Source organism: Tiliqua scincoides, chromosome 8, assembly GCF_035046505.1.
Source record: "Tiliqua scincoides isolate rTilSci1 chromosome 8, rTilSci1.hap2, whole genome shotgun sequence".
Classification (NCBI taxonomy): domain Eukaryota; kingdom Metazoa; phylum Chordata; class Lepidosauria; order Squamata; family Scincidae; genus Tiliqua; species Tiliqua scincoides.
In genome coordinates this window covers 59,832,836-59,856,828 of record NC_089828.1, presented here as the reverse complement: position 1 = coordinate 59,856,828, position 23,993 = coordinate 59,832,836, and the positions used below count along the sequence as shown (strand labels likewise).

At 57.8% G+C, this 23,993-nt stretch overlaps 1 protein-coding gene across 2 annotated transcripts; it reads right to left on the bottom strand.

Annotated features, from left to right (window-relative positions):
• Positions 1-752: 752 nt before the first annotated feature.
• Positions 753-23,134, bottom strand: LIMK1 (LIM domain kinase 1). Of its 2 annotated transcripts, XM_066636223.1 has the most exons (16): positions 23,053-23,134; positions 21,759-21,855; positions 12,551-12,689; positions 9,203-9,312; positions 8,506-8,697; positions 7,952-8,057; positions 7,651-7,817; positions 7,313-7,496; positions 6,381-6,467; positions 5,132-5,263; positions 4,223-4,282; positions 3,998-4,063; positions 3,718-3,865; positions 3,034-3,089; positions 2,294-2,451; positions 753-1,880 (listed from the first exon to the last, which is right to left on the bottom strand). In XM_066636223.1, the coding sequence occupies exons 1-16, from the start codon at positions 23,108-23,110 to the stop codon at positions 1,718-1,720; spliced, it is 1,923 nt and encodes a 640-aa protein (XP_066492320.1). In that variant the 5' UTR covers positions 23,111-23,134; the 3' UTR covers positions 753-1,717. The 2 variants fall into 2 exon arrangements, with proteins under 2 accessions (XP_066492320.1, XP_066492321.1); XM_066636224.1 differs by lacking the exons at positions 21,759-21,855; positions 23,053-23,134 and adding an exon at positions 18,334-18,500.
• Positions 23,135-23,993: the final 859 nt, after the last annotated feature.

Sequence of the window (23,993 nt, the reverse complement as noted above, 5' to 3'; positions counted from 1 at the left end):
TCCCTTGGCAGCGGCAGGCAGGCAGCTATCTGGGGCCGCTCCTGGGTCCCGCCCCCGCCGGCCTGTGTCTACAAGGAGACCCCACTGAGGACCATCCGGCCCCACCCGGGGCACAGCACCGGGTGTCCTCCGTGCCCCCTTCCCCAGGACTCCACGACCCCCACGTGGGGGAGCGGAAGCCGCTCCTTCGTCGGAACGGGAATGGCAGAAACTCCCCCCCAGGCTCCCTCCCTAGGGACCAGCAGGCCCCTGCTGCCCGCTCCCTGGGCCACGGGGAGGGCGAGGGGGTGGGTTGGGGGCTGCAGGGTCTCCTCCGCACTTCCTCTTCCACCCCGCCCCAGTCTTCCTTCTGCCGGCCAGGCTTGGGAGGAGGAGTGGGCCCCTCGTGCCAGGCTGCTGCTGCTCCGCCATCCCCCAGCCCCTCTTTCCCCCCAGCCTGGCACTCGCCAGCATCCCGGGTTGAGAAATACAGCACACCTTGTTTGACAAGAAGGGGATTTTTCCTCCTGACAATTAACAATGCAGACAGGTCACAGGCCAGGGGTCCTGGGGATGCAGCACTGCAGGGGGCAAACTGCATGTTTGAAGCCCCCCCCCGCAAGACACTACCCTGCCAGGAAAACAGGTACTCTCTGTTGTGCTGAGCTGCTTCATCACACCGCCTCGACACAGGAGAGCAAGCATGCAGCCCCCCTCCAAGGAACCCGCACTGTGGTTCCACCTCTGCACTGGAAAGGGCTTCTGGGGGCCTTACGCCGTGCAGCAGGGAGGAGGAGGAGGATTGCGCGATGCCTCCACTCCAGCCAGCGGACCGGGGCTCCCCCCCACAGCACCTCCTGGGTGGTTCACTCACAGTTCATGCACACGTGCTCAAAAAGTCCCAACACAGGCAAGGGGACTGGAGTGGTGTGGGGAGGCAAAGCGCTTTCTCCCTTTCCTGAAGGTCACCCATGGCAAGCGTGCCCTTCTGCCAGCCCTTCATTAAACACGTGTGCAGGGAATGTGTCTGGCTTCACCTGGCATGGCTAGAAGACGAGGAACACGGGGAACATGAAGTGCAACATACAAACACGCTCACAGGCACGGCCAGACAGAGACAGACATGTGCCCCACAGGGGGGGGGGCAGGCCATGCACAGACACCCATAAGCACTTCGTGTTCTCACAGGTGGGACCTACGCGGAGGACAAAGAACACCGTGGGGGCCAGAGAACTGGTGTGCAGCAGTGCAAGCTCACACAAACCAAGGCACCACTTTGGAGGACAAGGGGCCACTGGGGACAGGGAGGGTGCAGCGGAGGGAGGAGCCCCCCCAGGGACCCCTCCTGGTTGCCAGCCTGTGAGCTGCAGCTGGCCCAGTGACAGCAGCGTCTGCTCAGTGGAAGCGGGCAGGTGCGTTTGCAACCATGATGCGTGCAAGGGGAGAGTCCAGGTGGGGCCCAGCACCGCAGGAGTGCCAAGTCGCACTGAGTCTTCACAGCAGTCCGGGACACTCCTTCCAAAGTTCTGTGCAGGCCAGACAGGCTGCCCCATCCTAACCCCTGGGGAAGGAAGCGGGGAGATCCGGCTCCCAGCAGAGTCAGCCCACGTGCGCCTCTCCCTCCAACCCAGAGACCGGCTCTGGTGGGTGAGCTGTGTGCAGTTAGCAGGAGCACTTGGCAGGGTGGGGGCCCATCCTTCACCCCACACCCCGGCGCTGCTTCCCAGGCTCTGCGTGATCATTCGGACACTTCGGCGTGTGCAGGCAGCCCCCCATCAGCCCGCCGGTGCGTCTCCCAGAAGGCTCGATCCAGCTGCTCCAACTGCGGGCTCAGGGGGAGCTGCATGGCGAGGTGCATGCGCAGAACTTCCAGCCACTGCTCCAGCCGGCTGAAGGAGGGTCTGGGAGGAAGGAGCAGGAGGGTGTCAGTCCTGCGGCCCACCCGGTCCCAGCAGTCAGTCAGAGGGAGGTTTGTTTCTGGGTGCTGGTGAGCACTGCAAAGGGTGGCTGCCCTGCTGTTCCCACTGCCCCCCCCAAGACTGCTTCTGCAGTAAGCAAGGCCCTCCTTTTACACCCCCTCAAACGTTGCCAAAACGTTTGCTGCTTAGGTGGGTCAGCCAAATTGGGGGGGGGGTGTTTCAGGCCAGTAAGGAGACCTTGTTTCCACTGATGAGGACTCCTCATTCCAAAGGGCCTCCCAGGTGGTCCTAACTGCAGGGCTACTTGCAGCTCTCCCCGCCCCACCTGGGGAGCACACTGTCACTCAGAGGCCTGTTCCTCCCTTTGGGGAGTCCTCCCCCTCCCTGCCGCTCACCGTTTCTCGGGGTCCAGGTCGCAGCAGCAGACAGCGATGGGGAAGAAGCTGGGAGGGCAGCTGGGGGGGCAGTAGCGGTCCAGGAAGCCCCGCACATTGAGGCCAAAATCGAGGTTCCGGGGGAGATAGTCGGGGTCGGCACTGACCCTCCCGATTATCTGCGGAAAGGGAGAGGCAGGAGGCTGCAGGCGTGAGGAAGCAGGCAAGTGAGCAAGTCCACGGGAGGAAGAGCCCTGCTGGATGAGGCCAAGAGGCTCCTCCAGCCCAGCACCCAGTTAGCCGTCTCACCCAAGCCTCCCAGCAGGCTGGAAAGGCCATAGCCCTTCCTCATGGCCTGAGCTCCCCCAGCTTGCTGAGCTCAGTGGCAAACAGCCCCCGAACCCAGAGTTTCTCTACAGCCATCCGGAGACTTTCCTCCCATCACCGCACGAGTTGGTCTAATTCTCTCTCGAAGCCACCATCGCCACCCCTAGTGGCAGGGCAGCTCTCTTCATCCCAGCCAAGGACTTCCTGGCTGGAACTGCCCCTCTGGGTTGCTCTGACTCTCTTCAAAGCACAGAGAAGAGGGTGGGGATCAGTGCGCTCCCAGCATCTGCCAAGGAGGACTCGGGGTGTTTTTGCCGAGCAGCTCAGCTTGCGCTGGGTCGGTCTCCCTGCGGTCTGCATTTCTGCCAGGGCCAGCCATGTTTGTGTCCCATTCCCTGGGCAGGGCTTGCTCAGGACAGTTTTCAGATACTTGCCTCGCACAAGATGATTCCGAAGGAGAAGACGTCCACCTTCTCATCGTAGCTCCTGCCTGCAAGAAAGGAAAGGCAGACAAGAGGACACCACTCAGGCTTCGGGCAAAACCCCCTGCTCTGCAGGCCGCCCCCTGCCCTCCCACGGCAGTCCTCAGAGGCACTTAATGGGTCCACTGAGTCAGCCACTGAGTCATGCAAACAGTTTATATAGGGGTTTCTCTTGGGCTTCCCTCCCACATGTTGGCCTCCAACTTCCCCCTCTACTCGCCCACCTACTGCTGCTGGTGGGACACAGAAACTGAGGAAACCCTTTCCCCCTCCCTTGAGTGCCCACTGCTGCTGTCAGTGAAGCACATGCCAGAAGCCCAGGAAGCGCTATTTTCCCCGTGTTTCTGGTGTTCTTTGGGAGCACTGGGAAGACGACACTTTCTTGTGCTTCTGGCATCCAGCTTCTGATAACCATCAGAGGAAGAGGGAGAGGAGCCGTGTTCTGCCTGGATTAAGATCGAGGAGAAAGCCTCGAGGTGGTCATGCCCACCTGGCATTTGTGGCGAGCAGCACCAGCCCCAAATGCCATAATCTGAGCAGAGCAAACTCAGTGGCATCCCCAGTCCTTGCTCTGTCTGGCTGCTGAGCCAACTGCACCAGCCTGGTGGAATCCCGAACCCACCACTCCCAGCTCACCATTGATCATCTCAGGAGCCATCCAGTAGGGATTCCCCACCACCGTGTAGCGCTTCCTGCGGTCTGGTTTCTTCAGGCTCGCCAGCTGGTTCTTCTCGTCCACCATGAGCCGAGCCAAGCCAAAATCCGCCACAACCACACTCTTGTTCTGGATGGGTGGGCAAGAGCTTGTCACTCCCAGTGCATCACCCAGGGGCCTGCCTGCCTGCCTGCCTGCCTGGTAAAGGCCACTCCCCTCCCCAGGCAAGCCCCCTCCCAAGCAAGCCCGCCAACCACCTACCTCCCGCACAAGGCAGTTGTGAGTGTTGAGGTCTCTGTGGATAATGTTCATGGAGTGGAGATAGGCCTGGGAGAGAAGAAGGCACAAGACCATCAGAAACGCCCACCGTAACTCCAGAACTGGCCTTCCCACCCCAGCCCTACTCATAGCCAAGAGACACTAAGCCCCCCCCCCCACGCCCTGCACAGCCTCTTGCAAGCCTGCCTGGGCTCAGGATCCACTCACCATCCCTGCGGAGATGTCCTTTGCGAAGCTGACCCGCTGGCTCCAGGGATACTGGTTGTCCTGTAAGCAGACACTCAACACTCAACAAAATATTTTGGAAACTCCAGCACCAAAGAACTGGACACGGCAGGGAAGGAAGCCATGTTGGGACCTTCCAGAGTGGAGTCTGGATGAGGCAAGAGAAGCACCTGCTTCCCTAGAATGGCTTGGTAAACAATCCATTTTTTTCAGGTTTTTTGGGGAGGGGACGGGGGGGAGTAGGAAAATTTCCCAATCACTGAGAGGCCGACTTGAACCAGCTTATCCACCCTCCCTTCCAGGTCTCTTTTTCAAGGTTCTGAAATGGGGGGAGGTGCAGCAAAGACCACCCCCAAAGGAGATCTTCTGGCCCTTCAGGTCCGCTGTAGGGTCATTTCCCCCCCACCATTGGTTTTCCTCCACCTTCATACATGGAATGGTCTCCCCCCACCCCACCTTGGTGGCAAGCTGTCACAAGGCCCGAACTGTGTTTCCAAGCCTGGCCCCTCAGGATGAGAACTCCTCTAAGGACGCAGGACAGGATCCTGCAGCAGCCCCATCAGTGAGGCAGACTCTGCTCCAGCACTTTGATTTCCACTGGGCAGTCTCCTGTCTCACCCAGTCTCCTCGTTGGAGACTTGGTCCACCACTTGTGAACCCTGCGTCCCTCAGGTGTGGAAGGACAGCCACATGGATTGGCCGATTTTCTGGGGAATCGGTCCTCTTGCTTCAGAGCCAATCTCATTCAAGCTGAAGAAGAGCTTGCCCATCAGTCAATGACACAGAGGGGCATCCACCCCACCCCCTGCCCAGCATTGCCCAGCAGGTTCCCTCGCTTAGTGGACACCTTGTTCCCTTCTGAACTCTGCCTGCCCAGCCCAGCCCACTCACCATGCTCTTAATGATCCCCCGGAGCGTGCCTCCCTTGATGTACTCAGTGATGAAGTTCAGTCTCTTGTCTTTGTAGAGGACCCCGATGAACCGCAGGACATTTGGATGCTCCAGGCATCGCATCACCTTCACCTGTGGGACAACATGTCATCCTTTGCAAGGCAGCTGTGACTGGGTGACCAAGGTTGCCCAAGCCTTGTCTGCAGCTGGCAGGAACAACCTGAGACCAGGGTGGTCAGGGAAAGAGTCAAGGAGGTCAAGGGGCAGACTGCTGGTCTGCAAGTCCCCTATGTGATTGGCTGAATGACTGTGATATCATGGAAGGTATGCTCGCCAACATCTGGGGGGGGAGAGAGCTAGTCATGGACTGCTGGCAGACAGTACAGGTTCTGTAAGGGGAATGAAGGAAACCCCACTCATGTGGCCCAAGACCAGGAAGGGACACATTCCTTTGATAGAAAGAGAGACGGACTAATTAGTATTCAGACCCAAGGAGTAGATATTGCTGCTGCTGCTACTACTACGATTTGCATCACAGCCCCTCTGGAGGCTGGTATTTTCTAAATATCAAGTCCTTCCCAAGGACCTAGTATAGTGAGAGGTACCTGCACAAACTGTGTGCAATTCTGAGTGAAGTTGCTTTCTGCAGCTCATATGCAGTTATTTCATTTACACTTAAGGTGGTCACGTGCAGGTTAATAATAATAATACTAATAAAAAAATAATAAGAAGAAGAACTTAAGAACAACCCCGCTGGACCAGGCCAAAGGCCCATCTAGTCCAGCTTCCTGTATCTCACAGTGGCCCACCAAATGCCCCAGGGAGCACACCAGACAACAGACACAACCTGCGTCCTGGTGCCCTCCCCTGCATCTGGCAATCAGAGGCAGCCTGCCTCTAAACCCAAGAGCTTGCACATACCTACTATGACTTATAACCTGTAATGAACTTTTCCTCCTGAAATTTGTCCAATCCCCTCTTAAAGGCATCCAGGCAAGATGCCATCACTACTTCCTGTGGCAAAGAGTTCCACAGACTAATTACGTGCTGGGTAAAGAAAAATTTTCTTCACATATATGAATTTTCTCACCTTCCTTTCTTCCTTGCTTCTCCCATGGAACTCAGGGAGTGGTTCTAGGGAAGTGAGACACCCATAGAAAGGACCATAGATGACTAGCAGTGGCCTATGTGGTGGGCTGTGGATGGGGAGAAGGACTGTCACTGGAGGTGCAGTGGGGGGCAGACCCACCTCTTTCAGGAATGTCCTCTGAGTCTCCTCATCAAAGCGGATGAGCTCCTTCATGACCATGACCTCCCCAGTCTCCCGGTGGGTCACCTGGCAAAGGAATGGGAGGCAGGGAAGGTCAGAATGGGGGGAACCGAGCTTGAGGAGTGTGTGAACATCCCAAGGACACTGCAGACGCATTCCTGGCCGCCACCTGAACCCCACCATTTGCACCATTTGGGAGTCTGTGTGGGCGGGGGGGGGGAACCCCCACAGCTCATGGTTCTATCCCACAGAGAGACAGAATGAGTGGAGCTGGAACTGCATGGACAGTGTACCAGCACAGAGCTGGGACACTACCCAGGCAATTCCAGCTCCACTCGTCACACATACAAATGTCTCATTTGTGAAATATTCTAGCAATGAGGGTTCTTTGACTATGCTTGTGCCAAATTTCAGCTTTCCAGCTACTAGGGAAGTACATTTGGGGGCATACGTCACGTCAGTCCCCCATTTCAAAGAGGAGACCTACGAAAGTCCAAGGTCTTTTGTCTCATCGATGGGCCTTGGTGTGCATGTTTACCACATTCCGCTTTCTAGCTACTCTAATATAGAAGCTATGACGGAGAGAGGAATTGCGTCTCTCACACACACCCATTTCAAAGAGAAGGTGGACAGGTGTCCAGTTTGCAGAATCCAAGCTTCTTCAGGAATCGGGGTGCCTTGGAATGTGTGCATGGCTAGTTTCAAAGATGAGATGCAAAAAACAGTTTCCACCCCTTGCCCAACGAACAGTTTGCACACTCCTTGCCTGAGTGAGTCAACCCCTTGTCAGCAGGCCACTGCCAGAGCTGCTGTGATGTCACTGCATGCTGACCACTGGCCTGGCCAGGGTGCTGACACTGTTCAGGAGCAGATGGGGCCTGACTGGGGCACGCAAACCAGCTCACAGGTACCTTGATGGCCTGCCCGAAGCAGCCCTTGCCAAGCACCTCGCCGTGGATGAGGTCCGAGGGGCGGAAGATGCGGTGAGGGCGGGAGACGACTCGCAGTGACTCCGAGCGGCCAATGTCCTTCCGTTGCGAGGCAGGGGAGCCCAGGGAGGTCGAGCAGTGGGACTTGTCGATGCTGCAGCTCCGCCTGTGCAGGGGGGGGAGGGAATGTCACCAGGCCTTCTGCTCCCAGTGCCACACAGCACAGGAACCCCCAAGTTGCCCTCTTAACCAGCAGCCAAAGGAGGCCTGCAAACTGAATGCCCCCCGGCTGTTCTGCCAGAAACCGTGTCAGAACTCACATGACGGAGCGCTGGCGAATGGCTGCAGGCTCCGGGCACGGCGTGCGGCTAGGGGAGCGGAGGGGGCTGTGCAGCTCCGAGAGGGGGCTGCTCTCCAGCACCTCGTGAGGGTCGTGCTCAATGGTAAGCTGCAGCAGGCGGCTCGTCTCCTGGAGGAGCAGGTCAATCTGTGGGGACAGGGAAAGTAGGTTGCCTGCAGGGGGGAAGGGAGGGAGGGGCCTGGGCTCCCGACCTCTAGGGAAGGCTCAGGGAGGAGGCCCACTGTCACGGAAGGGAGAAGAGTCAATGAGAGAAAGGGCACCTCATCAAGCGGGACATGCCGAATTGGCGTGCCATTGATTTCCAGGATGCGGTCGCCCACGTGGATGGTGCTTTTCAGGTCGGGGCTCATGCGCTCTGGGTCCAGTCTGTGGGGGAAGGGAAGGCACATGTGACTCCTGCCTCCTGCAAAGGCCTCGGGGACCTTTAGCTCCCAATGGAGCCTCAAGGGGGGACCAGCAGCTGTGGACGTCAGGCACTGGCCTTCTTTTTTACCAGGCCCTTCGCCCTGAAGCCCCCCACTCAGAGTTGAGTGGGGCCAACTGGGGGCTATGGGTGGAGCTAAGCACACACTGGATGGACCTTTGCCTTCCAATCTGCTCAGGAGCTGGTGCCTCCAGAAAGCCCAGTGTGAGACTCTCCTGCTGGCTGGCTGGTTGGGTTGTGCAAAGGCCCAGTCACAGGAGTCCAGGTTTGCCGCAGAAGGCACGGCTGTGGACCAGGCCAGCTGCCTGCAGCTTTGAGGCACAAGGCCCCATCTCGCAGCAAGAGGCGCCAACTGCATCTCCTGCCTCGGGCTCAGCAAGCCACACTTACTCTCGGACGCGGACCGTGTGCGGGCGCTCTGCACCACTGTGCTGGTCGATGGAGACGGAGAAGCCCCGCTTGCCATCGGAACAGGCAGGGATGGACACCAGGGTGACCGTGTGTGGGATTCGGGTGCCTGGAGACTCTGGGAGCAGCTGGTCCATCACCGGTGTCACTACAGTCTGGTAGTAGCAGTGCCCGCTGTGGCAGGGAGGGGTGGGGAAACAAGGGGGCAATCAGTCCCACACTGCACTAGGGCATGCTGGCATGCGCCTCTCCAGACGTGATGCAAAGGAGGGGCCAATGACAAGAAGAGCTGGAGAAAGGAGTGGCTGCAGGGATTCTCAGAGGTGGGGTTAGGGGGTGTGCATTGGACTCCTTGGGTCCCCTGCACTTTGTCTCAGCCTGGCAGAGGTCAGGCACCTCGTCTACGCAGCTCAGTACAAGCTTCGTCAGCCAAGTGAATGACCTGCAAGTTGTTGCAGGAATCTCCACCGGTTTGTTTCCAACAACAGATGCACTTTGCCACCCACCGAACTGGAACATGTTCACTGGTGGAGGTGAGCGCATTATGGGGTGATGTGGGGTGCCTGATGGAGCTCACGTAGATGAGCTGACCATGCAGCTCCCAGCTGCAGCTCTGGGAGTTTCCAGCCAGCATCTTCTAAGACCCTCCTGGACCAGCTGGACAACGCTCTGCACTCACCAGTACAGCTTAGACCGCTCCACCAGAGCATAGGTGTCCCCATCACCGATGAAGGCGTGGCAGTTCAGGCAGCTGAAACACTCAGGGTGGTATTTCTGCTCACCAGCCACCTAAGGCACAGACAGAGAGGGGTCGGGGAGATGCCAACTCGGTCCCAGTTCCAGAAACAAAACATGCTTGGTTTGGATCAAATGCCCTATTCGAGATACCCTGTGGCATCTTCTCACCAGGTGCCACTCAGGCCCTCCACCCTCACTCTCAGCCTGCCCTGGAGAGATTTCCCTTCTCTCTCCAAGCCAGTAGCTACCCATTCGTTTTCCAGTTGCACAGGACAATCTCAACACCAGCCTCTGTGTGTGGGGCACTGACACAGCCCAGGACTACCACTGAATGCCTTTTCTGGGCTTGGGCCGTTCCCCAGGAGTCTTGCAACATGGTCTTCAAGCTCAAGAAAGGGGCTTTCCCATTGTACTGCGGGCCCCATTTTAACTTTTTTTTCACCAGACCTTCCGCAAATCTCTCCTGAGGCAGGTGGTCTCTTGGGCTCCCACAGAGTCCAGCTGCTCTTCAAGCTCCTCCAGCTTCCATAGTAATCTGGGGGCCCCTCATGTAGTGTGATGCTCCCACTTCAGTTCTCCCAGGTGCTGGCAGGTGTCAGGCAGGCTCTCCAAGTTTCTGCTCCTTTGCTTGATTCTCATTTTCTGCCTACTTCCCTTTTCACTTCTCCTTCCGCCTCCCCAGCTAAAGTCAGACCTTGTTTGCCTCTGGAGCAAGCAGGGCTAGCAGTGCCAAGACAAATGTAAAACCTACTTGGGGTTCCCTGAATTGCCCAACAGATAATGCTCCTAGCCAGAGTGTCCCAAAGGACAAGGGAAGGGACAGCGGGGATGGCACCCATGGCTCTTCTTGTGCTACCCCTCTGGGTTCCAGGCAGCTCTAAAGACTCCTGACTCCTGCTCTGAGCGCCACTGTCCTGCCTGGGACGCCTAATGTCATGTCACATGGTCCTCAACTCCAGATGAGGAGGGGAAGACAAGCACCTGACCTGTAGTCCAACGGCTGCCTGGACAACATGCCTGCCTGCTACAGACGGAAACACAATATTTCTGCATTTAGAGGCATTTGTTTTGTCGCGATGTATGTTGTCTCTTTAGCTGTAGACGTTTTTAATCTTGTTTGCGGGAAAAGTCAATGTGTTTAACAGAGTTTTGTTATAAGAACATAAGAACAGCCCCACTGGATCAGGCCATAGGCCCATCTAGTCCAGCTTCCTGTATCTCACTGTATGTAGACTATCTACATGCTGAATAAAGAAATGTTTTCGTTTGTCCTAACTCTCCCAACACTCAACTTTAGTGGATGTCCCCTGGTTCTGGTGTTATGTGAGAGTGTAAAGAGCATCTCTCTATCCACTTTATCCTTCCCGTGCATAATTTTGTATGTCTCAATCATGTCCCCCCTCAGGTGTCTCCTTTCTAGGCTGAAGAGGCCCAAACGCCATAGCCTTTCCTCATAAGGAAGGTGCCCCAGCCCCGTAATCATCTTAGTCGCTCTCTTTTGCACCTTTTTCATTTCCACTATGTCTTTTTTGAGATGCGGCGACCAGAACTGGACACAATACTCCAGGTGTGGCCTTACCATCAATTTGTACAACGGCATTATAATATTAGCTGTTTTGTTCTCAATACCCTTCCTAATGATCCCAAGCATAGAATTGGCCTTCTTCACTGCCGCCGCACATTGGGTCGACACTTTCATCGACCTGTCCACCACCACCCCAAGATCTCTCTCCTGATCTGTCACAGACAGCTCAGAACCCATCAGCCTATATCTAAAGTTTTGATTTTTTGCCCCAATGTGCATGACTTTACACTTACTGACATTGAAGCGCATCTGCCATTTTGCTGCCTATTCTGCCTGTCTGGAGAGATACTTCTGGAGCTCCTCACAATCACTTCTGGTCTTTACCACTCGGAAAAGTTTGGTGTCGTCTGCAAACTTAGTCACTTCACTGCTCAACCCTGTCTCCAGGTCATTTATGAAGAGGTTGAAAGGCACTGGTCCCAGGACAGATCCTTGGGGCACACTGCTTTTCACCTCTCTCCATTGTGAAAATTGCCCATTGACACCCACTCTCTGTTTCTTGGTCTTCAACCGGGTCTCAATCCAGGAGAGAACCTGTCCTCTAATTCCCTGACTGTGTTTTTTCAGTAGCCTTTGGTGCGGGACCATGTTGAACGCCTTCTGAAAGTCCAGATATACAATGTCCACGGGTTCTTCCACATCCACATGCCTGTTGACCTTTTCAAAGAATTCTATAAGGTTTGTGAGGCAAGACTTACCCTTACAGAAGCCAGGCTGATTCTCCCTCAGCAAGGTTTGTTTGTCTATGTGTTTTGAGATTCTATCTTTGATGAGGCATTCCACTATCTTACCTAGATAGTGTATAGATGTTAGCCTGACCGGCCTATAGTTTCCCGGGTCCCCCCTCTTTCCCTTTTTAAAGATGGGCGTGACATTTGCTATCCTCCAATCCTCTGGCACCATGGTCGTTTTGAGGGACAAGTTGCATATTTTAGTCAAGACAGGAATAAAATGCTTTCAAGAAAGCATTCTTTCAGGAAAAGAAAAGCATTCAAGAAAGCAACTTGCCAGGGGCTTTCTGAAGTTGCCAAATCCAGCAAGTCATCTCACGAGGTCCTTTCAATTGTGTTTCAGCCCAGAGTCCAATCACCAAAGACAAAGCCTGCCTTGGCCTGCAGCCTCCCACTCAGTCAAAATCCAGCAAGCCCAACTACTGAGGGCCAGAGGCAGAGGGCACACACCCTGCAGAACACAACCTCCCAGGGGAGCTCACTCATCTGCACAAGCCAAGAGGACATGACTTCCCAAAGCTGGCAAGCAATGCTTCGTGACCCCAGCGACCCCTGGTGTCGCTTTGAACCAGAACCAAGCTCTTAAGCGGGGGGGGGGGGGGTTGGTTGGTTGGTTCCCCAGCTCCAGATAAGTGACTCCCTCCCCAGGCACTCAGCGGGCTACTGAATGCTTCATGTTTTATTCTCCTAACTATCCTATTGGATGAATTTTGTTTGTAAAAATCATAAAACATTTTTAAAAGTTTAAAAATAATACATATTTTTTGTTCTCAAGTTAAATAGTCATCGTGATCATCACTGCATGGAGCTGCACTGCAAGCATAACAGTGGGACCCTCTTCTGCCTGAAACGGATCTAAACTGGTTCAAGGAATCTGCACTGGTGATCAAACCACTTCTGAAAGGAGGTGTCTGAGGCAGAGGGTGAGAAAACACCCAAACGCAGCACAGGCCAGAGCCACGCACATCCTTACCATGACCAGCCCCTTGGTGATCTGCTCCGAACAGCCGTGGCACAGCTCCCCAAAGTGGGCCCAGTAGTCCTTCTTGCAGTAGAGGCGCCCATCCTTCTCGTAGTACTGGTGGGAGAGGGGGGCTCCGCACTCGCAGCACCTGCGGCAACAGGGAGAGGGAGCTCTCAGTTCTTGGGGCTCTCCACAGACAACTGGCCACGTGCCAAGGCAACCACAAAACCACCACCCTGCCTCAGTGTGCAATTGCAACACCCCTAAGTTTAGTCAGCCCAAGCTGCCTCTAACACCACACTGCGAGTGCCTCCCCTGGTCCCCGTGTTCTCGACTGTAGCTTAGCCTGGTGGAGATACACACATCCTGTTCACCTCCATTTCTCTCCTGTCCCTCAGTTGTCTGCCATGCACCCTGTCAGAATTGTGAGCTCCCTGGGGTGCGAGCTACCCTTTTCTGCTGCAAGAAGCGCACCCATCTCTGCCTCTGTCTCCCCCCAGTTCCTCTAAGGTATCTCTCATGCTGAATGTTCAGGTGTAAGCTCTTTGGGGCAGAGCCTCGCTGTCCACTTGCACCAGGCACACTGCCAACCTCATTTGCTGCAGCAGTGGATGGGCTTGATGCATCACCAAACATCAGAGAGCGCCGCACGTCCACAGATGTTCATCTCCCCTTCTGGGGATGTAGGTTTGCTCAGCGCTGGCCAAATGATGCAGCCAGGGTGGGCTGTTTCCTCAGCCTGCTCTGTTGGATGCTGACATGAAGCCAAAAGACTTCCCCTGAGACCTGCCTCTAGGTTATTTCTGGCTTGCAAAAGTTGAGGAAACTCTGAGCCAGAAAGCCTGATGCCCCTGAGACCAGCTAGATCAGGGCAAAGGGGCTTCCTCTGGGCCTGATGCTCCCCGGAAGAAGAGACACCTGTCCTTGGGAGGGAGGGGGCTCTCAGATGCAGCGGGGGGAGTGCAACCCCCACAGCAGCAGTGCCTCTTTCCCATTCAATATCTGCTTGCAGGTGTCTCCCTTGTGCCTATTTTCAAACAGGAGTCCCTTTGAGAGGGAACCCCTTCCAGGTTCTTGCTTTGAAACGGCACTGAGAATGTTGCAGTTCAAGATTTCTCATAAACATTGTCATCCCACCCAGTAGCTTCCCCCCCCCAGCATGAAGGCCGCAGCCCTCCCGCCCTTGCCTTTGGTGGAGCTACACTGCGCCTGAGCGTGGAAGCTCCATCCAGCCCGTTCACATTGCGTGCCTTGCCGGCAACAGGGGTTGAGGGGCTCCCTGTTCCTGTGCAAGGAGTTTCCACTGAGCTCGTTTGCCTAATGCCAAACCCAGAGACGCCTCCGTGGGCTGGTCCATTCCATTCCAGCGAGTGGCCAGTGCCACATTCAGCACCAGTGCTTTCTGCTGGTGACTTATGCTTGGAGGGAAGAAGCTCCTCCATTTGTCTGCCCACATTTCCTGGTGTGACCTCCAGTTCCAGGAGTGAGAAAGAGTGGCCATTTGCTCCTTTTTCCACTCCCAAGATCCCCTGAGCCCAGGATCTTGTTCTGACAGTCAGCCAAATGTTTTGGGGGCATTCAAAAGCAGATCTGGAACAGGAAAAAGAAAGTACCTCTCATGTCTAATTCACAGGTGGAACTCACTGCCACATGGTATGGTTATGGACAGTAGCTGAGACTGCTTGGAAAGGGGATGCGAAGAATGCATGCGTGGGGAGGAGAGCTCTGCCGTGGGCTGGAGTCTAGGATGGAGTCTCCACATACTGCGGCAGTACAGCCATCACGTACCAACCACAGAAGTGGATTGTGGCCTCCCTGCTCTGCTTGGAGGGATGTCACATGTGAGAAACTGGATGGTTCCTGGCTGACGATGCTTGGGTTTTCTCCCAAGGAGAAGTGGTGTGACAGAATCACTTCCTGTCTGGCTTTGGCCTGTTGCAAGGTCCTGCTTATCTTCCCACGCCATGTGGCGCCCTGTCAGAGCCACGTCACGGAAGAGGGCCTGTGACGGGCAACCCCCTCGCTAGTGGCTCCAGGTCACCGCAAGTTCAGATCTCTTGGCCTCCAGACCAGGACCACTTTGGAAAGGTGTGTGCAAACTGGCCGGACTGTGACTAAGGCCAAGGGTCTTTCACCTGCCGGCCAAAGAAACCATCTGATTAAATGCAATTAATTTAAGCTGAAATCAGCCTGCCTAAGACCCAGCCTGGAGCATGGTTTGTGGGGCAGCGGAGAAGGTGCAAGGCGTGGTGCACAAGTGGGGCAGCTGAGGCCCTTCTGTCCAAAGGCTGCTTCTGGAGGGACCAGGGCCCACTTCCCTTCTACAGCCCCTGGCTAGGATAGGAACCCCGATGGAAGACAGCCTCCAAGGAGGAGGAGAAGGTCCTCCCTCCCAGCTCTAGCAATTTCCAGCAGCCTCTGCCCACTCCAGTTCCAGCCTGGAGCCCCACTTCTCTGTTGGCAGGGGGGCTGGGGCCATAGGTGCCCCAAATGCAGATGTGCTGCAGGAGTATCATGCCAGCACCTTCAGTGAACCCCCCCCCCACCTCCTCATCGGAAGGCATTTTGCACATGAGCCTCGTTGTCGGGCTCAGGCTCCATCGGGAGCTGCAGCTCCTCCTCCTCAGGCCAGGCTGGGCTGCAACTTCTCCGGCCTGGTAGGCAGCAATCTGCTCCCTTCAGCAGCACTGCCTTTGTCCCTGGGCGGCAAAGGGCAGGCAGGCCCAGTGCTTTCCCTGTCCTCCCTGCCTGCTTTTAGCTATGAGTGGCTCCTGGGGGCCAAATGCGTAGTGCCAGAGGCTCCCCCCAGAACCCCGCTGGAAGCAGTGGCTGATGGGAGCAGGAGACCAGCAGGCGCAACAGAAGATGGAGGTGGACAGTTCTGTGAGATGCTGGGAAAGAGGCCTCTGGCACCAGCCAGGAGGGCCTGCTCGCTCCGCAGAGGTCCCCGCGGCGCTTGCCCATCCCAGCCCTCCTGCTTCCGCTCCTGCAGGGCAGGGGCTCCCCACCCTAACTGGCGGCCTGCCCCGAGATCCCCCCAGGCGGAGCCGCGCGTTGGGGGGGGGGGGTTTGCCGCGCCGCTTCCCAGCCCGGCCCAGTCACTGCGGGCTCCGTCCCGAGGAAGAAGGCGCCGCGGAGGAGCAGCAGCAGCAGCTGGCCGGGTCTGCGCAGCCCCCTCCCCGCGCTGCTGCCGCGGGCCCTGGAGGCAGGTGCGGAGGGGCGGGCCAGCCAGCCAGCAGCCCTGGAGGGACGAGGCTGCCAGCCAGCCAGCCAGCCGGCTCCGCGCAGGGGCGCTGCGCCCGCCGGCCGGCAGCAGCTGCACCGCCTCCCTGGGGGGCTCGGGGCGCAGGGACGAGCGGTGCCGGGTAGGCGAGGCAGAGCCGCCCCGCATCAGCCCGGCCGCGGGTCCGCAGGCGGAGCTCCTGGGCCGGGTCGCCCCGAAACCCCCCAAGCTGACGCGCCGAGCCGAGAGGGGAATGCCAAGCAGCGGTGACGTCACCCGGGGCCACCCATTACGTCACCCTTGCGGAACTTCCCGGCTCAAACTCGAGCGGCAGGGAGGCAGCCAATCAGAGAGCCGCCTGCGTTAACCCGCGCCGCGCCGGGGCCTCCACAGGCACCAGGCAGGAAGCGGACTCGGGCAGGGCTCGGCTCTCCCAGGCCTCGGCAGCCAGGCAGGCGGGGCTTCCCATCCGGCACAAGGCGCTGCAGACAGCGGGGCACCAAGTGGCAGCGCCGCCCGAAGCAGCGATGGCATCCCGACCAGGCCAGCTCTTGCTGGAGGGCCAAGAGGTCGCCACACTGACCACCAGCTCCGTTTTCCTCGGAAAGAAGACGTGAAGCCTCCGAGGGGGGCTCAGCCTGGGGCCTGGCAGTCAGCAGGCCTCTGCCCTTCCCGTCACAGACGGGGAGAGCCCCACCAGGACTGGTGTTCAGGCAGAGGTCGCCTGCCGCTGAAGGGAGCCGCAGAGGCCGCTTGCCCTCCTCCCAGCTGCCACACACATCCATGCATGCACTTTGGGGGAGGGGCGCCTGAAGCAAGCCAGAACTGCTCTTCTAGATGAGGCCAGGGTGGGTGTGTCTAGGCCAGCATCCTGCCCCCGCAGTGGTCAAGCAGGTGCTCCAGGTGGAGACCCACAAGAACCCACCTGTGCCTATTGCTCATCCCAAGTATCTGGCATTCTTAGGTAGGCTTCTCATGACCGTGGAGGTTTCATTCCTGCCCACTACAGCTAATGAGGAAGAGCCTTGCTGGATGAGACCAAGCGCGCAGCTTCCCACAGTGGCCCAACTAGAATTCACACTTAGCCCACGAGGGCCGCAGTCCTTCCCTGTTGTTGCTGCTCCTCACAATCGGTGTCTAGGAACAACATCTGGAGTCCAGCTGCAGGCTCTGGGGGAGAGCCTGAGACTGCCCAAGCCACCAGACTCTCCCACCAGCCTCATGTTCCTTACCTCTGTGGGTGGCCGCTCCATGGGTGCTCTCCACAGAGCTTCTGAGACAAAGCTGCAGAGCGCTCTGCCTCCTCGACACCAGCTAGGAGCAGAGGGGCCGCAAGATCACACCTGTACGAGCAACCTGCCTTCCACCAATGGCAAACACTCATGTCACAGGAACAACCGGAGGGGGCTGATGACACATGATGTGAGAACAACTAAGAGGGGGGTGATGACACATGATGGCAGCATTTGTCACCCATTCATTCCACATATCCGATAGTCTTGGTGCCCTTTCTCTGAACCCTAATCCTAATGTGCACCAACACCTTCATCCACCATGCTGGCAGGGTTTTTTAAAAAACAAATCTAAGCTTTTTAAAAAACATTTCTGCCAGCCACCACTGTAGCATCCTGTGGCAGTGAGTTCCACTAGTCAGTTGTACATGAAGTTGTACGTGAAGAAGGGAGAATTGGGTGGATCACAAGAACTCAATATGTCACAAGCTAGTTACAAAGCATTTGAATCACTCCTCCTCCTTTCACCTCTTCTGTTTCCCTTGCTGTCAAAATGTATCTTGTAAGCTCCTTGGGGCAGAGGCCTGCCTGCAGTTACATTGCTCTGTGCCAAGCCAAGTACTGTAATGGGAACCACAACGGATCTGAGGAACAGCAGTCCACCGATCTGGCATCGCCTGTGTAGCTACAGGCAACAAAAAGTGACAATAACACTGTACGATGCTGATGACCTAAAAAACTCCCTGACAAATTTGTGGGAAAAACCAGAGCTTTCACAGAGAGTCTTTTCAGAAGGAACTGAAAGTGACTCCCCTTCACAGGCGGACACACACACACACTTTTGTGCCCCTGCTTCCTCTGAGGAGTTGCATGTTTGGGAAGCAAGACAGAAACCTGCCGCACTTCTTTGAGCAGAGACAGGAGGCTTCTCCTTGCAAGCTCCAGCTCTCTGACAAAATGTTTTGCCTCAACCCAAGAGAAGAGGCTGGGCAGTATGTGGGAGAGGACTGGTTTCCAACCCCCTTCCAAGCCTGGTTAGAGGAGCAGACATTCTCCCCCCTCCCATTCAGTGGCTGTAGACCAGGAGAGCTAAACAGAACCTCCTTGGTCAGAGCAGTCTACCTTTGAGTGCCAGGCACTGGATGACCTGCAGCAGTGGAGGGCTGGGGCTGTCCTGCCTTACTTATGGGCTTTCTGGAAGCCTCTGCACAGTTCAGGCTCGGAATTCTGGGCCGGATGGACCGCTGGTCCAGTTCCCCAGGGAAGCTGCTGTGTTCTGCCCAGCCAGAGGGGCAAGTCCATCCGTCTCTGGCACAAAGAGAATGACAGAGACTTACTTGGCTCCTGCCGTCAGGAAGCGGCTGCCCCTGAGCACCGCGACCAGCATCTCCGTTGGAGTCCTCCCCCTGCTGTCTCTTCCAGAAGTAGCTTGTAGCAACAGCCCCCCAAGTCCTAGGGAGGCCCAGGTTCTGGGGCGCACTTCCAAGTCTCTCCAAACCCCAAAGAGAGCCAAGCAGGACACTGACGAAGAAGCAATGACAGCAGAGGGACTCGCTCTGCGTTCTCTGTGACTCCGGGCTTCTCGGCTCGCCTACCCAGCCCCCGGGCAGGAAGCGACGCTGCAATCACACGGGGACAGCACTTCCTCTGTGACTGCTGCGCGACACATCACTGGCCTCGGCCAGTGCATCCCCCGGGAGTCACCCAGCTGCTGTCTTTCTCCTGCACAGAGATCAGCGCAGCAAGTGCTCCCCACGAGGGGCCAGCCACAGCACATGCTCACCCGGTGACAGCACACATGCCTTATTATCCAGATGACGTGTGCTCCCTGGCCACTGCCAGGAGCTGCACACACGTTTGTACACAGGGTGGAATTTTGGTCCCTGCTGTTGTCACCACGTTATCACCATCACTGCCTGCCCAAGCTGCTCACAACAGCACTGCCCTGGTGCATCGGTGCACTGCTGATCCCCAGCCAGGCCCCTCCCAATCCACTTAGTGTGGGCGTGAGAGAGTGAAGAGCTACTTCTTGCATGAGAAGGGGGCGGAGGGGAGCCAGACTCAGAACAGACCCAGGAAATCCGCTCTACGCTGGATGTGCTGCTGGGAGAGGCCTGCAGGAGAGCAGCACAGGAGGAGGAGACACTTGGGCTGAGGGGCAGCAAGCAGGCCAGCGCCTCGCGCCTGCCAGCTGCCATGGCCGACAATGTTAATGGCTACCCAGACCCAACTGTGCAGGAAAGACTCATGGGGAGGGGAGCCCCGAGCAGCCGAGCTGTCAGGAAATAGAGGAATACAGCGGGGGGGGGGTTCCACCTCAGAGCCTGCTCCCTAGCATGCAAGGGGGAGTGCGCAGGGGGGACCATGCACAAAGGGGGATGGCGAGAGAGTCCTTCCCGCCCCGTTCAGAGTAGCCAGGGACCGTGCGGGTGGCACAGAGGGAAGTGGCCTGGCTCAGTGGCCCAAGCAAACCAGCACTCAGGACTTGTGCCAGGCCGTCATCGAGAATGTGTTGCCGATCAATCACCCGCCTCACCACAGACAACATTTAAATACAGCTGCTCCTTGCCCGCCCCCTTGGCAGGGAAGTGCCACTCTGAGAGAGAGTCACGTTCACAGTCTGAACGCTTGACAAGCAAGGACGAGGCACCAGACAAGGAAGGGCAGCTTCGGAGATGTCCAGGGACGAGCTGGGCTCAGATCCCGAAGCAAGGCCTTCCGTTGCCAACCGCCCCTTAAATTTCTCCCCCAATGAGTCAGAGGAAGTCTTGGTGAGAAATAGAGGATCCCACTGATTTGCCCTGCATTGTTCAGCATGTTTAAGCAATTCCCCCTGAGGTCAATGGGGACGTACTCCCCAGGAAGGGGGCCTAGGAGTTGCAGTCTGAGGCTGCAATCTCTGCATGGTTCCCTTGATGTAACTGGGCATGCCAGGCAGGGCTACCCAGCAATGGGTGGAAGCAGCACTTGTTCTGAGTCAGTGCTCCCAGTGGGACTGGCACCGTTTCCTATGCAGAAGGAGCTTATTGGCAGCGAGTGATGACACCAAAGCAGCACACAGACATCAACTTCCAGGTGTGGGCTTTTTTCAGGGGTGAATGCCCCCCTGAGCCCACTAGTATGATTGACAGGCTGAAGCCAAAACAGGGAAACACAAGATCAGAGTGCAACTTGACGTGCCCCCTCCTGCACAACGGACATGCACACGAGCGTTGCTGACACACCACAAACAGCAACCATGATGTCATCTCAAGTAGGACTGCGTCCAGAGCCTTCTTGTGCACTGGTTTCACTGAGCATACTTCACAAAAAGGACCTGGACGCCCTCACATAGGTGATCAAGACTGATGTTTGCAGTGCTTCATCCAAGTGCACGTAGGTAATATGGAGGAGAAAGATGCGTTAACTGACATCTGTGGCAAGCTGCACATGTGTGCCAATTCTGGAATCAATGTTAGAAATTCCCTCAAGTTAAGCTAGGTTTCAGGAAGGGTGGAATGCCACACAAAGTGAGCATCCAAAACAATAAAGGTCCTCTTCTTTCTTGTTGCCTTCTGGAAACACCAGATTTGTCCTGCTGTGTTAGGGGTGAAGGAAGAAGTCACATCTCCACTGCATTCAGTTCAGAAACCCTGTGCTTCTTGGTCCCATTCTAATCTCCAAAGCATCCGTGTGTGTGTGTGTGTGTGTGTGTGTGTGTGTGTGTACTTAAAGTCAGTTCAGTTTCAACAGGGAGTGGGGGCAGGTTGGCTGCAGAAGACACCTACTGCCAGTGACATCACCAACTCACTTCTCCTTTCCATTTCATGAACTAGCTTGCAACTGGTTTTTGTCCTCTTAAGAAGATGCGCAAAACAAAAGGCTATGTGACTGAATGTACCACAGTCACATAAGCACCAGGTTCCTCTGAGCCACAGTTGCTTGGAAGCAGACAGGAGCCTCCTCCCATACCTTCCTCTCCCGACTGTGAGTTTCCCAGAGAAGCCAGGTTGGCGGCGGGGGGGGGGGGGGATATGCTGGACTGGATGGACCTTACACATGTGTTTATTTTATGATTCCCCCCAACCTTCACAGCCCCCCCAAAAGGCCCACAAGGCAGTTTACAACAAAAAATAGCACAGCCACAAAGATAAAATGCAAATAACACAATAATCAAACCATAAAACCACGAAAACCAATCAATCAGATAAAAAACTTCAGAAGCCAGGGCCAAAGGGAACCATCTCAGCAGGATAACTGAAATATCTCCACCACACACCAAAAACCTAAAGGTGGGGGGTCAGAGGGCCTCCCAGGAGGGCAGAGCCTTCTATATGTGGGGGGGGGGCCTGCAGTCAAGAAGGCCCGCATCACCCCCAACTGGAGGACTCCCAAGGGGAGGGAATAGGGAGTGGAGCCTTGGGTGGAGGATGAAGGGGCAGGCAGGTTCTGAGGGGTGAAGATGTGCCTTCAGACCTCCTCTGATGGCCTTCAAGGTCAGCAGCAGCACCTTCTTTGGTGAAGCCCAACCAGGAGCCAAAGGAGGGAGCAAAGGGGGAGTGGCAGGTGCCTGGGCACACCCCCCTCTAGCACCCAGGCTGCCATATGCTGGACCAGCTGCAGCTCCTGGACAGCTTCCAAGGGTGGCCCCATGTGACACCTGTTGTAGTGGCCCAGTCTCACTTTCATTCCCACCTTTCTTCAAATGGGGGGAGGCACTGCCCCTCCGCAACGAAGCCCCACAGCCTGTGCGTATTCCCCCCACACCAGAAGCAGCTCTTACCTGAAGCAGTCGGCGTGCCAGTCGGCCCCCAGAGCCTGCAAGTAGCGGCCGTCATAGATGCTGTGGCTGCAGCTGGCGCATATCGGCAAGTCACTTCCTGGGGGCCACAAAAGAGAGTGTCTAAGCGGCAGGAACTCAACTGTGGGGGTGGGACCCGCTCCAGCAGGGACACTAGTTCCTCCTCTAGAGCCAGGCTGGCTCCCAAGCCTGCCAGGGGCTGCTTCTCTCTCCCTGACTGAACCAGCGCTCCCACCCTCCAGTGGCAGGACATGAGCTGGCTGGCTGGGGGAGGGGCAGAGTCAGACCCATCCAGCCGCGGGTGCCCGGGAGGCAGGAGCCAGGCCAGGGCGGACTGCGGCCTGTTCCTGGGGAGCATTGATCAGTCCCTGTTTGCATAACAGGGTGGCTGTCCCTTGGTTCACCCCGTGGCATGCGGGGGGGGAGGTAAGGGGGTGCCAGTGACTCTGGCTGCACTGTAGAGGACGGCTGAGCAGGCTCCAGTCCACGCAGGGGCTCAGATGCCCTCCCCTTCAGGGCCTCACTCTGAAAGGAGCAGGTCTCTGGGCCACCCCTCTTGGTCCCAGATGGCCCACGTCTCCCTGCCACAGCGGGGGGGGGGGGTCGAAAGGGAGAGGAGAATGGAGGGATGGGGAGGGCGCTCCCCCCGGCAGGAATCCTGCTGCTCCCCCGGGCAAGACGACTCCAGAGGCCAGGAAGAGGCAATCCCCGAAGTCCACAAAGCCCCCCCCACACTGAGCCAGACCCCCCCTCACCGCAGCCTGCCCCACGGCCCTCTCCCGCCGTCAAGCCCCCCGTTTTCGCAGGAAAGGAGCAGCCGCAGGAGGCCGGGAGGAGGGCAGCACCCTGGACAGCACCACCAGCCCGCGGCACCCCGGGGAGGCGCGTGCGGCGGGGGACGGGGCCGGGTCTCCGGGCTGCCTGCGCGAAGAAGGGCCGAGACTCAAAGCAGCCCCCGGGCGGCAGGACGTGGAGGAGGCGGCCGGCTGCATGGCCGCTCCGCGGCGCTCTGCACGTGCCCAGAGGCAGCCCCGTCGTCACTTCCCAGGCTGAGCGCCGATCCGAAGGCAGGCAGGCCGGCCGGCCCCCGGCAGCTGGCGGCAGGAGCAGCGCCGGGCCCCCTCTCCGCCGGGCCGCCAAGGGCGCGCTGCTCCCCCCCGGAGGCCCCAGCCCCGGCAGCTCCGCGCAGGCGAAGGGCCGGCGCGCACGTGTGGACGGCGCCGCGTGCGCGCAGCGCAGGGCGGGGGGCTCAAGGTCACTCCTGCGGGGCACCCACCTTCGTCCTCCCCCATGGGCTCGTCCCTCCAGGTGCAGCAAAGCAGCATCAACCTCATGCGGCCCGCCCGCCCGCCTGCCCCCCCGGGCGGCAGCAGCAGCAGCAGCAGCGCGGCGGCGGCGGCGTCTCCTCCTCCCGGGCCCGGCGAGCGCAGAGGCAGCGGAGGGGGCAGGGCTGGCTGGCTGGCTGGCTGGGGCTGCCGCTGCTGCGGACTCGCCCGGCCGACTGCGCGGCTGCCCTGGAAGGGGCGGGGAGGAGGCGGGTCCGGCCGGAGCGCCCCCTCCAGCTCCTCCTCCCCGGCTCAGCCCAGGACGCGGCGGGGAGCGGGCCGAGCACGTGCGGGCCGGCGGGCGGGGCCGCGCACCTCCGTTTCCTGCCGAGAGGTGGGGGCGCGGCCTTCGGGGGCTGGGAGGTGAGGCTGCGAGATCGTCCTGGCCAGGCCCCCCCTTCATGGTCAAGGCGGGCCTTCAAGCCACCCGACGACCGCAGGCGGGCCTTGCTCGGCACCCCTGGGCTACTCACAGCCCTGCGAGGTAGGCTGCAGCGTGGACAACCGAGGGCTTCTGTGATGTGCCCTTCCTTTCAGCCCCAGCTGCGCACTGGCTCTCGGGCCCAGCTGGGGCAGGATGAGTGCCGTCACCTCACCCCATGGCGGCCCCCAGAAGATGCCCAGGCTGTCCGTGCGCACCCTTGCAGTCCATCTTGGGCCACGTCTCCGAGAGAGTTCTGGGTAAGCCAGGCAGGAGTTTCAGAGCAGGAAAGTGGCGCTGTCAGGCCAGCCCTCCTGGCACCCTCACAGTGCCTGTTTCCGAAGCTCTGAGCAACCCCCTCTTTCCCTCTTTCCTCTGCATGTCCCAGCCTTGACCTGAGGCTGCCAAGCATGTGCAGAGTGGTTTTTCTATCACAAATGATTCCACGAAGCCTCATCTGGGACCAAGGAT

Excerpts from the sequence above, each read along its gene's own strand:
- LIMK1 (XM_066636223.1), bottom strand. The coding sequence starts at position 23,110 with ATGAGGTTGATGCTGCTTTGCTGCACCTGGAGGGACGAGCCCATGGGG. Across the intron at positions 2,452-3,033 it reads TCGGAATCATCTTGTGCGAG|ATAATCGGGAGGGTCAGTGC; the intron begins GCAAGTATCTGA and ends CCCTTTCCGCAG. Across the intron at positions 1,881-2,293 it reads GACCTGGACCCCGAGAAACG|ACCCTCCTTCAGCCGGCTGG; the intron begins GTGAGCGGCAGG and ends CCTTCCTCCCAG.